Raw genomic sequence first — 13,269 nt, 5'->3', positions numbered from 1 at the left:
GGCAACATGAATTTACATTTGTGGCTCCTTTATACCAGCAGCTTCTGAGGTAATCACTGTAAATAAAGCTAATGTTTTCAATAAACCCCCATATCACAACATCATTGTTTCTTTCACTGGATAGTAATGAATAGATGCCCAAGGGATTGGGGGGGGATAACCCAAGAAATTTGTTTTCTGCTTTCCTGTCAGTGCAAGGATTTTGAAGGCCCTACACAAATTATACATTTTTAAATGCTTTTTGTAAAAATCAAACATGGCCTCTATTAATCTTCCATATAATAAATAATAATTTCCACCTTTCCACGTTATCAATCTCTGCAGAACAATCCAGGTATGCTAGAATCTGTTTCTCCAAATAAGTGTCAATGTTCTCTTCCGTCACAGGAGATGCACTGAAAACATTCTGAATGGCTGAATTTGAAAATATTGCCTCGTATTTCCCATCAAACATCAACTGCAATAATGATCCACTTTCTGGAAGAGAAAAAAAAAAACAACACAGAAATGAGTGTCAACTTTGAAACAATTTTGTCTTTCAAGACCTATTACACCTATTCAAACAAAAATATATGCCACTCCCCTTTTAAAGAATGCATCTTCATTTACACTGCAGGGAAAGTACAGTTGCACTGAAACTCAAGAGCAGCACTAGCAGGTGTCCATTCAAAATAATCTGTATTAAAGTTACAGTAAAACACAAATGACCAGATGAATGTAGAACAAAAACTTGCACTGAAATTTCAGGAAAAATAAATGGATGGCCTTTCAAAATACATCAATTATAACAAGAGGGTTTTCTTCCTCCAAAACATTTTAAATGAACAGTAAATCCTATAGATAAGACAAAAATTTCACAGACTAGAGAACCGATCTGGGGGAAATGAAACAAATAAAAGTGATTCAGTATTTGCAGAATTCAGTGAATAAAGTCTTATGCAAAACTGCAGAAACTGCTCAGTCCTTTATTTACATGTTTAAAATACCCACAAACAATGGGCAATGAGATTTTATCTTTACAGAAGCATTATTTCCTATGGCGACTATATTATCTCAATGAAAAGCTTGCATATGGAGCAGATTCTAAGGAGTAACTACTAAGATGGATTTAGACCCATGACTTAAGCCTGATTTCAAGACAAAGGGAACACAAGAAATGCTATACACTTATTTCTAAGAAGCTTCAGACCCACCAAGTTCTTGACCCGGGCTACAACTTTATTCACAGGAGCTATCTTCAGATATGCTACCATGCAATCAATACAGCAGCTGTTGGAACAATGTGACCATGTTAAAACCTGCTGTTCTTGAGCAAAACCATTATCTGCCTACCCTGCAGCTGTGGCTGCAACTCATGCAGATGTACTAAACTGGTCTCTGACTAGATGATGCAGGTGTGGGTAATAGTGCAGCTGAGGAAATGCATAGGATAAGTGCCTTACTATTAATGTGTGATTCCACCTGGGGATTGCAGCTCCCTGTTACAGTGTTACTGTAGCTGCACTAATATCAGTAGCCGAGATAGCCAATTTAACACTGGCACAGCCATGAATCCACACAAGCAGCAGCTGTGCAAAGAAGTGATCTGAATACCAACCCCAAGCTCATCCAGCTAAACAAGTATTTTAAATTTCAGAAATACAGGAACACCGAGGGCAGAACCACCTTCACTAACAGCAATGGATGACTGTAGGAATAGGTGACAGAGACTCATTCATTCTAATGTCTCTGCACCATGCTGTCAACCAAGGTTTACTTCTGTTCTCCACAATGATCTACTGAATGATATAAGAAATAATGTGTGCTGTGTATTATTTAAAAAACACTGTAAGCTGTACCTGGAATGACATATACAAAAGAATAGCAGTGGTTCCACAATGCTGCTGACATCATACCCTCACAGAGAATAGAAATAATAAGAGACTTTCTCCAATCTATACTTTGGAGACACTTTCTCTCACCAAATGACAACTTCTTTATATTGGATTATAATTAGCCAGACAGGCAATGCTGTAATTGGTAGAATAACTATGGGCTGTGAGGACACGTGATGATGAATGAAGAATACTGAGGTTCTTCTGTTTCCAGTAACATAACTGTAAGCACATAAAATCTGCTTTTGATTCTGTGTATAGCTTTTTATAGGACACAGCTTTTAAATTTATTTTCAGGATCATCAATAGGAAGGGCCCATGTAAATGATGACTAAGAATCATCACAAACCCCACCCTTTTCCATCTCTACCGCAAGATGCCTTTCCTCAACAAGTTTCCCCCACATCTTATAGCAGCACACTACTTAAAGTGCCTCAAAACAAACCAAACCTAAAAAAACAACCCGACAAAAAAAAGCAATCAGCAAAACCCCACAACACAAACAGCATACACAACTCTCGTTGAAAAGACAGATGTGACAGATGTCAGTCACATCAGCTATCATTCCTGGGCAGTACAATGATTAAGGTCAAATGAAATGTCACATAAGGAAATAAGAGCTGATTAGCACTGTATGGTTCTTTTCCAAAATTCAGTATGTGCTTAGGTAAGAATAAATGAGATTTTCAATATGCTACAACATGGCACATGACTTGAGCACAACTGTACTTTCAGCCTGCCTGAAATATGGAAGTACCTTCACATGACAAAGTTTACATTTTAAAAGCTGCTGCGTTCCCCTGCAGGAAAGCTGGGTCTAACCAAGTCCCCTCAAGAGACTATTTTCCATTGATCCCTCAAGCAACTGTGACCGCATAACTAATAAATATAGAACAAGCAGCTCATGCCAGACTCTTCCTTCCCATGTTTTGCTCCAAGGGCGCGTTTCACCTCACTGCCAGGTTCCAGCAGGCAGGCAGCCCTTCACACGAGAGGCAGCCGGAGGGAGCCCGGTGCTCCCGAGCCTCCCGAGTGCCGCATGAGGCGGGCGGCGGGGCGGCTGCCGGCACGGGCACCGCTGCGGCCGCAGCCTCCGCCGCTCGCACCGAGAGCGACCACGGAACCCTGCGGAGCCCCGGCCGCTCCTGTCGCCTCAGCCCTGCCGGCAGTGCCGCTCCCGCTCCTCCAGCCTGACAAGCCCACGGCCTCCCCCGCGAGTTCGGTGAGGAGCAGACAAGGCGCCAAGGATGAACACGCCCGCGAGGGGAGTGAGCCGTCAGCCGCGGCCCCGGCTCAGTGCGGTGGCTCCGGACACGCACAACGAGCGGGGACCTCCCCTCACCTGCGGCCGCGACTTCGCCCTGCTTCCACTCCAGGGACTCCGCGGCGCTGAGGAAGCCCCTCAGCAGGGCGCGCTCCAGGGCCAGCATGGTCCCGCCGCCCGGGCCCGCCCCGCTCCCCACAGCCACCGCCGCCGCCTCGCTCGGGGCCGCGACCCCCGCGCCCACAGAGACGCGCGCGCTGCCGGCGCGAGCCCTCAGCCCATGTGCGGGCAGCGGCCGCAGGGAGCCGCCATGACAGCAGCGCAGGGCACGCCGGGAGCCCGCGCTGGCCCCGCCCCGCCGGGTGCCGCCGACAGCGTGAGGGGAGCCGGAGCGCGGCCGGGGCGGGCACGGCCGGGGAGGTCTCTTCGTGCCCCGGGGCAGGCGCTCAACCCCCGGCAACAGCTTGTAAGGTAGTGGGGTTATAGACGCAGGCACGCGTACGTATCCATATGGAGTCTGTCTGGGCGATTGCCTGTGGAAAATCATCGAAGGGGTCAGGTTAGAAGGGACCACAGTGTATCAGCTGGTCCAACCTCCATCGTCCGACCTCCTTGCTCGAGCAGGGTCATCCCAAAGCACATGGCACAGGGTTGCATCCGGACAGTTCTGGAATAGCTCCAGTCAGGGAGACTCCACAGCCTCTCTGGGGAATTTGTTCCAGTGCCCACACAGTAAAGAAGTTCTTCCTCATGTTCAGGTGGAGCTTCCTGTGCATCAGTTTCTGCCCATTGCCTCCTGTCCTATTGCGGCTCAGCACCTCCGAGCACAGCCTGGCTCCATCCTCTTGGCACTTTCCGGTGCCACTCTTCAGATATGTGTATGTCCTCTGTGGAGAACCCTCTGGGATCCCGGGGAGGTGCAGGCTGAGGTGCCCAGCCCTCAGGGCAGGCAGGTCAGGACCATGCTTTGGTCTATCCCACATCAATTTCAGCACTTGTCCGAACACAATGTTGATAATATTAAAATTAAAATTCCTATTATGAGATTTTGTGCTTCTTATTTTCAGGAAAACCAGTTAAGTAACATTTTCTGTGAATAAATAGTTGCTAAATACAATTCCTTATTAAAAGGAAGGAATATTTTGCTGTCTTTCTCACCTCTGCTGGTTCCCCCAATGTGCGGGGTTTTACCCTTGCAGTTCAGTTCTAGGAGCATCTAGAAGCTGCAGAAGGTATGTGGCAGGAGTACCCCTGGCAGGAATTAGTGCACTCCTCCCTGGCACTGGACTGATTGTTACTGCTGATGTAAAAGATGGTTTGGGATGTTTGTCCATTGCCACAGACTTGCTGAAATCTGCTGCTTAAGTTTGCTTCCCTAAATTATTTGATGAAGATACATTTGTTTCTCAAAAAAACCAATATGTTTTGTTTGCATCTAAGGATATCTTCTGCCAGATGGCTCAAGGGGAAAAAAGTCTTTGCAGGGCTGTGTAGTGCATATGCAAGATTTTAGCATAATGCTGCTTATTATTTCAAAGCAGGAAGTAGATAATCAAAATTTCTGTTACAAGAGTTTTCAGAGAATAACCTTCAGCATTAACTTTTTTCTGAGAGTGTGAGAAAACTGTCCATATGAAGCGTGCTACCGTGGTATCTGAGCTAGCATATTTAATATCACCTTACAAGATACCTGTGCTGCTGTATTGATGCAGTATTTGTCTTCTGTTGCAGGGGTTTTTTTCCTAAAGCATTTTGAAACAGATGATCTCCTTGTGGACTACCAAAAAACCCTGCTACCTGTAAAAAAAAAAGATTTTGTAAGCTTCAAATAATTAATAATAACATAGATTTGTGAGCTGCTGTTTGTAAAAGCTGCTGTTACCTGATTTTTAAACGGAACCTCAATTCTGTTTGCCGGGTCTCTGGTACTGCTGAGGAAAGAATCAATTGTGTTGTGTGCCATTTTTGAGCAATAGTTGATTTGCTATTTGAGGAGTGGGGAAAGGGGAGGAATTGTCGACGAAAATCCAGCTCATTGGTATACCAGGATGAAAATTTGCAGGATTGTGCAACCAAACTTCTGCAATTCTAAGGAGCATATTTGATGCATCTGGTGAGAAGAGGGGAGATGCAGGGCTTGTATTAGGGAATTCTATCAGTTTTTCTTGCTTGGGGTCTGTAAGTTCAGTCAAGCTATATCCCACTAACCTCTTCATGATTCATCATATTTAAGGTTACATCATCTTAGTTACAGTATCAGAAACTTCAAGTTCCTTGGAAGCTTGGTGGCTCCCAACAGACATCAGCTAAATGTTCAAACTATGTTCTTGACTTTTGCTGAGAGTTAATACCAGGCCCTCACTGTAAGGAGGATGGGGTCCCTCAGAAGGCTCCCAGCATATCTACTGCTTTTCCAGTTACATTTGCAATTTAAAAATAAACTTAGACTTGTAGTCTCAGGGTGACAAGGGCAGAAGAATGGCAATTTTTACACAGCTGTTACAACCTCCTAGCAGGATATCTCAGGCACAGGGACGGATGTGATGCTTGACATGGACTGTAGTTGCTTCACTGCACTCATCAAGCAGCTCTGCATCCCTTGAGTCTCTCTGACCACTTGGCCAACTTATGCTCTTTCTTCACCAAACCCCAAAGAATGCAGTCACTGGGCAGTCAGTGAAGTGGAGGTAGAAAAGCTGCTCTTCAAATGTGCTAAAATAATAGAGGCCAGGAAATTCTTCTCTTACTTACAACTTTATAAAGCCGTAACAGGGAGAGTTAGTGTAGGCCACTGCACAACAAGAAAAGAAAGAGTGATTCAAACCACTCTTTGGGAATGTACAACAAAGAACATGGCCAGTTGTAAATAACCCAGGACAGCTCTTCTCTAGTATTGTGGCAACTCTTCTAGAAGCTGACATTAATCTTCATTAATGATTTGGAAAATACTATCTATTAATATTACTGTATCTCTTTTTGTATGGTATCCAGGATCAGTAAATGACTAGACAAAGAGGAAGTACGTCTCCAGTAAATATATACTGTCTGTAAAATACAGCTGTAATATTTGAGGTGCAGTCTTCCTACTCTTAATAGGTTAGTTTTTCTAAAATTTAGCCATTTAGTAGAAAATCTATTGTCATTCCTGATGTCCATGAATAAATATCTGCTGACCATTTTGCAAATGTTGTTCTGTTCCTTCTTTTTTCTCTTTTTTGTCACATCAGAACATATCTCATCTGAGCTTTTAAAAACTGATTACTTGGTTAGCAGAAATTTTCTCTGCCTCAACTACATAATATCTGTGAGTTTGCAGATGAAGAAACCAAAGCTTATGTGGAAATAATTCAATTTACTGTTCAACAAAAGAATTCGGAAATTACTCTTTCATTAAATAAGCATGTAATATCTGCCCAAGTTTGCGAAGTATTTAATGCCTTCTTATATGAGCTCATACAGAATCATTATCTTATGATGTCTTATTTTTTTGTAAAGCAACATTTTCTGTCTTTGCTAGCTTCAAAAGGAGAGAAGGATTTAAAATGAGATTTAAAAAAATATTAAATGGCTCTCATTAATTGGATTCTCTTTGTTAGTCCGGAGAAAGAAAGCCAAACAAAATTGCTTCCAGCCACACTACACTGAACAGAAATTTTAGCTGAAACTGATAGAATATTTTATTGAAGCTCCATGATAATTTTAATCTCTTCAGTGCACCCACAAACATGGTTATATTTTTGAACATAGAGTGTGCTTGGTTAGCTGTAAGCAGAAATATGTTTTTGAGATTATCTCGCATTGAATAAAAGAGTGGATAGTTCTGGCTCTTGGAATGCATTTGTGTCACAACCGGTCATGGTGGCTCCTGCTGGGACATCCCTGTGGGACCGTGTTGGCATGAGAGTGGTGGGTTCATCAGAAACACTGATGGTGACAGGCAGCAAACAGTGGAGGGGTGATGAGTTCCGTATCTGGAGATCCCAGCTGAATCCTTAATGTATTGTCTTTCACCAGGGAACAGTGAAGCTCTTAGATAGTCAGCTCCAATTGTGCTTGAAAATCACTCACAGTGATGCTTTTTATGTTGGGCCTCCAAAATTTGGGGCATCTCTGTGACTTTTGACTTCAGTAACATTTGGTGCATGACTTAGGGAATAAGGGCCATTGGTCATTCCTGGTTTATATGTAAGATTTGGTGAGTTCTGTGGATGAAATATGGGATGTCATGTTAATTACAGAATATTCCATGTGTTTCAGCAGAAAATACCAGCTATGGGTTTGTAACTATTTTTATAAGAATATAGCAAGCAGTTCTCTTCATCCTTCTGTCTTAGATTGTTAAAAACATGAGCTCAGTTGTTACATGATTAGACACTAATGCATTTTATGCAAATTGGATTCCAGGATTCTTTTAGATCTACAGAATAGTCACCAAACTTAGATGTTACAATGTACCTTCCAGTACAATTCTTCTAAGTAATTAGCATGAAGGATTTAACTTTAACAGTGGTATTAGCTTAAATACTCTGTGGTAATTTGTAATGAGAGTAACATAACAAGGAACATTCTGCTTGATGAGAAAAGTATTACCCTAAAAACTTCCCTTTACTTACAGCTTTGCCAAAGAGCACAAGTACCAAGTTTGATGTTTTCTATTTGGAAAATGTCCCTTAGCTTGGACTTCTAAGCAAACGAGGTGCAATTTCTCTTTTTGTGAATACAGGCACAAAAATGTTTGTTCCTGTATTTTCTGCACTTTTCTGAAATGTGTATTTTGGATGAGGAGGTGTTTAGTGATTGGGAGTGTGGTGCCCTGTATGTCAGAGAAGTACTTTTTGCCATCACAGCTTGAATTTGTATAAGTAAAAATTCATTATAGCTCTGCAGTGTGATAGAATTATAATAATAGAGGAATAGAACTTCTGAGAACCAAGTGTTAAGGCAGGAGGCCTCAAATTCTGGAATTGCCTGGAAAAGACAGAAATCCAATTGTTGTAGTGAATTTAATCTAGATAATCACTTGTGCAATATTTATGAGAAGTTAATGTTTTATGGTAATTTCAAATATAAAATTGGACAATACAGGACATCACTGTGGATGCTGTTGGTCCTCCAAAGTTTGAGGTAGGCAAAACTGACTGCAAATGTTAGAAGTTGCAAAGAAAAAGGTTCTAGTAAAATAAATAACTAGATTATGGTGGAGGGGAAGTAGATGGAAAAAGAATATTCACACTTAAAACTACAGTAGATCTCAATGTCCTTCAGCAACCAAAAATCTTCCCTGAAATGATTTCTCATATTCTCCATAATGAGTTTCTCCCTAAATCTTTGAAATTACTAGCTTCTTTGAGGATTATCTGTCCTGGCAAGAACAACAATAAGATAAGTGTTCTCTTTCAAAACCTGCCTCAACACGCTTGTCAATATTTACTATATATTTATAACTTGACACAGTGAAGGATTGATGAGATCATTACAGTGGATTAGGATGACTCATTTCCCTGTCCTTCATGACTGCTTCTGCTGAGCTCTTTACTTCTCCTGACTGCCCGAAGGAGAAACTCTGACGTGTTCTGAGCAGGCTTCCAGAGAGCTGGAAGAAATCAATCCATTCTTTTACAGTCCTTGAAGTTGTCCAAAGGATTCTTCAAGTCTAACAAATTTTCTGTGTACTACCAGCACTCAAGTTATTTTTCATTCATCTTGCAGTTGTTAATCATTAGACTCCACAAACATTAGGAAATCTGTGTCATTCACAATCTCTTACTTTCCACTGGCAAAACTCTTGGTATCAATAAAATCAGGCTTTGACTTTCACTGGTAACTTCTGTACAATCTTTCAGATCCTATGGTAAAGTGAGTGGTATCATATTCCAATCCTCTTCCAGGTTTCTTGTGGCTAGTAGGATGAAAATAAATTCCTGTAGGTTTTCCAACTGTTTTGAGCAGCAGAATTATGCCTTATTTTTGTGGCTGCAGGAAATTCTTTCTTCTTTCTGATATTGTGAGTTTAGGAACATTCTGGAAGGCTTATGACAAGAGAGCAGACTAGAAATGCGTATGATGAGAAAGCACTTTTTATACCTACTGTGTGCCTGAACTCTGCTGATCTATTTATACATCCATTCTGTTCAAAGACTGACTGTAGCAATCATTAATGAAAATAGATAATAGTAAGGGATTAGCCCATGTCTACAGGTTAATTTTGTTCTGCCACAAAATAAGCTGCAGGATGTTATGATCATGCTAGAGCAGGAGGGTAAGGAAAATATTCAACCTGTTCACCTGAAAGAAAAGCACTTGCTTTAGATTTATGTTGTATCTCAGAGGAAGAGCTCTTCTTGTTCAGCTTTATGAGTAAAAAAAATTATTAACAACAAGACAGTTCTGGTTTTTAGTCCTTATCTACTCTGAGTCTTAGGATATTTGTCTGAATTGCCTAAGGCTCTTTTACACTGTATAGTACCTCTAGGTTTCCTGATAAAGAGTGATGTAAAACAAATACAGATATTTTACTAAGGCGCAAAAGTTGTGTAAGTCCAGATTTGTGGTAACAAATTTAGAAAAGAAAATGTAAAAAAAACTTATGAGAAAGTTGCTAGAGACGTAGGAGTAGAGACTCTATTAAGAGCTGGAGGATACTTTTATCTTTGTATGGATTCACACAGAGCACAAATATGGTGGTGGCCTGACATCCCAGAGTGGCTTTGAATTGTCTGAATCACAGAACTGCATCATAATGACTCATTCTCATTGCATCCTGACATCCCAGCTGGGAAAGAACTGCTGTCTCTCCCTTGTAGCAATTTCGGTTGGCACATTTTTGTTTTCTCCTCCCAATGAAGTTTTTGTCCTAACAGACATCTACAGCGGAGCTTCCCTTCTTCAAGAAGACAGGCGCTGTTTTGCAGGTGCAGTAGGTCATTTATTGCTCTATTAGAAGCAAGTATTCACTCCTCCAAATGGAAAAGGAATATAAAATCCTACCTACTACTTCTGGGGTCTTTGCTATAGCTGAATTCCTTCCAATGTCAACACACAAGAGGATAACACAAGCAGAATGGCGATTTGAACTGTTTGTACGTGCCTGCCCTTTACAGATGTAACATCTAAACCCTTTAGAATAAAGATGCTAATCCTTATAAAACAATCTTGCATACAGCCACCAAAAGAAAAGCCTTTCTAAAATAAGATGATCAGTCAGTGCTATGAATTCTTTTTATTGAGTTCCACTCAGATCAGAACTATCCAGCCTGGGATGAACTGATAGATATTCTGTGATTTTTGCCACCATACATCAGTCCTAGATTAAGTGAACCAGGAGTGGCACACAAAGAGTAGATCCTTCACTGACTGTATGTCCTTCTAATCTCTCTGGATGTGGATGAGGCACTGTGTTTGCAGGGCAGATCTCCAAATTTATGCTGAGGGCAGGGGGAAGGGAACTCAATACATCCTTTTTCCAGAAATTGTGATGATTTTTTCCCCCTCTTCATATGCTTGTCATCCTCTATAACCTTGGTGACATAGTGGGTGATCTGTCCTTCCACAAAGTCACTAGAATTGTCACTCGCTGCATTTTTCAGAAGGACTTTTCAGGTGAATGTTAGTATTACCGCCAAATTCTTGTCAGCACACTTGGGCTAAGAGCATATGACTTAATGTCTGGCAAAAGTCCTACAGGATTTGCTTCTGAAAATTGATAAGCCCTCACAAGTTGAGGAGAGGTCAGGGCAGAGAGGCATAATCAAGTGCCCTCCTGAATAAAAGCATCCTTTCTTAGAAATATGTGTTGGGTCTCTGCAGCTACCTGTGTCTTGACAGTGTTCTTAGACCTTCCTGTCCAGACCTTTTCTTTTTAACTTAATGAAGCCATGCCTTGACTCTTCTTACCCAGGAAATTGAAGCTTAGGTTATTTTATTCAAATTTTCCTTTGGAGTTGGCAGTAATTCTAAGGCTGAGCTATAGATTCATCATTCCCATGCTGGATGCTCACATGTCTTTTCAACCTTCAATGCAGATAATTTTTCCTTTATTGTCAAATAATCCTTTTTAGAATCTATTTGTAAATTCTCTTTCACACAGAGCTTTGTTGAAGTGATGAAATATATTTTTCATTTATGCATTACATTTTAATGATTAATTTTTTTAATTGCTGAAATGAAGTATGATAATTTCATTGAGGAAATTTCCAGTTAATGTGTCATCACAGGATCTGTGCTCAGAAACAAATAAATTTCGATTTCTTGACCCTTAGGAACAGGTGTATTTGTTTTGGTGTTTTTCTGACAATGGATAAAGAGTTAGGGAAACAGAAGGTTCTCTTACATTTCTTAGCTTATTTCTTTCCTGTTAATCAGTAACTCTCAGGTTCTCTCTTTTCTTCGTCAAATTCTGATATTTTCTTTATGAACTAGCTTGTGAAAAAAAAGAGTTATGATGGTGTTGAGTCAATAAAGAGAAGTCTTAGAGGAATTCATAATAATCTTCCCATTTGTAAAAGTTGCTATAAAAAAGACACACAATGTTCAGCACACACTTGGACTTTTGTGGTCTTCTGAAGCTGCAAGCTTTGCCTAAGTGATCTCCGAATGAAGGTTTTTCCTTGCTATTTTGTCTCCTCTGAAGTTTTTCTTTGAGCCATGAATCCCCATGATATGAGATGGCTGCATTCACATTTTATGACGATGAAATACATGTTGTACAGAATCTGCTGGCATAACTTCCATCAGTACAGACCTTTCCTGGTCTGCTCCATTGAAGTTGTAGTCACAAAAAGGGGAACAAGATCTGTCATGGATGGTTGTGATCTGATAAATAGACTTAAAACTGTGTCCCATTTGCAGTGCTGCTCAATCATACTGTAAGCCTTTTTAATGTTTTTAGAAAAATTATTCAAAGCATTTAGTCAAATGCTTCACAAAAAGACCCCAACAACAAAAATGAACCTTTCCTGCTCATCTTCCTCTGCAGTTTTAGCTTGTTATCTCAGTCCCCTCTCTGCAACCAGGCAGAGCCCTAAAATGAGTAGTAAGTCTCATTGTGGGAATGACACCTGCATGACCTTAGAAAGACCAGGCAGAATTAAAGCTTTGATTGGAAATGGCTGCTGCTTTTTCTCGGTGGTTTTTTTTTACAGTTATGTATTATTCAATCTTAATGGTGTTTCATCCACTGAAATAATGCTTTATTACTCTTCTATAAACTTAGCAATGTAAGCAACCATTGTGCGTTGCTTTCCTTCTTTTCTGTAGATAAATATACTTTTTAATAGCTGAATTTAGTTTGCGGAGTCGACATTGAGACTGGCTGGTATGGAGCCAGATTCTGATAGCATCACAGTGTGTTACAGGTCAGGACTTAATTTAGTCTGGCTTCTAGTGTGGATGGATTCTCCTCTAATGTCATCTCTCTGCTCCTGACATAGAATAATAGCTAGTTCTATTTACATCTCATTTTCAAGCCACAAAACTCCTGCTAGTACCAAAAAGGTAACAAAGGCACAGGATAAAGATAATGCCCTTGCTATAGTTCAGTTGTTTCTGGAAGAACAGAGGTGGTGTTGGGGACTTGACTTTTGTCCCACTCTCTTAAAAATAAATAACGGTAAGATAAGGGTTTTATCTCTAAGTCACCTAGTTAGTGTAGCAATATGTGTTTGTTATGTTGTGAAGCCCTCCAGTTTCTAACTTAGAATGGTTTGTGTTGGAAAGGACCTTAAAGATCATTGAGTTTAAACCCCATGACCACAGGCAGGGACATCTTGCACTAGACCAGGTTGCTCAGGACCCCATCCAATCTGGTCTTGAACATTTCTTATTTAAATGAATTACTTGCTAAATTTCTGAACTTAAAGGAATCTGCTACAGGTATTTATTACGTGCAACTTGAGTTTTGCAGAGCCTACTGGTCCTTGTTAGAGAAGTTATACCTGGCCTGTATTTGTAAGCAATATTGTCTCTTTTTGGTTTTAATTGTGTTTTCCCCCTTCTTCTAGTTCCTTACCTTTCCTTGCAATGATTTTTTTCCTTAAAGACCTTCTTGGCAAAGTAACAAAATGCATTTTCTGTGTGTGTGTCTCTCTCAGTTAATAAGCCATACTGTCCTCCATTTCTGGCAGTCAAGTTTCT

The 13,269-nt window shown here is 40.8% G+C and overlaps 1 protein-coding gene across 1 annotated transcript in view; it reads right to left on the bottom strand.

Annotated features, from left to right (window-relative positions):
* Positions 1–3,448, bottom strand: part of TTC27 (tetratricopeptide repeat domain 27) — a 113,451-nt gene extending 110,003 nt beyond the window's left edge. Inside the window, exons 1-2 of the mRNA XM_042024997.1 lie at positions 3,217–3,448; positions 300–477 (exon numbers count right to left, since the gene is read on the bottom strand). Coding sequence (XP_041880931.1) covers positions 300–477; positions 3,217–3,304 — 266 coding nt within the window. The 5' untranslated portion in view covers positions 3,305–3,448. The remainder of the gene's footprint in view (positions 1–299; positions 478–3,216) is intronic.
* Positions 3,449–13,269: the final 9,821 nt, after the last annotated feature.

Source organism: Corvus kubaryi, unplaced genomic scaffold (genome assembly GCF_017639235.1).
Source record: "Corvus kubaryi isolate FWS band 111438036 unplaced genomic scaffold, C.kubaryi_AGA036_p1.0 37266, whole genome shotgun sequence".
Lineage (NCBI taxonomy): Eukaryota > Metazoa > Chordata > Aves > Passeriformes > Corvidae > Corvus > Corvus kubaryi.
Note: the sequence above shows the minus strand (reverse complement) of the source record. Positions and strands in the feature narration are given on the sequence as shown.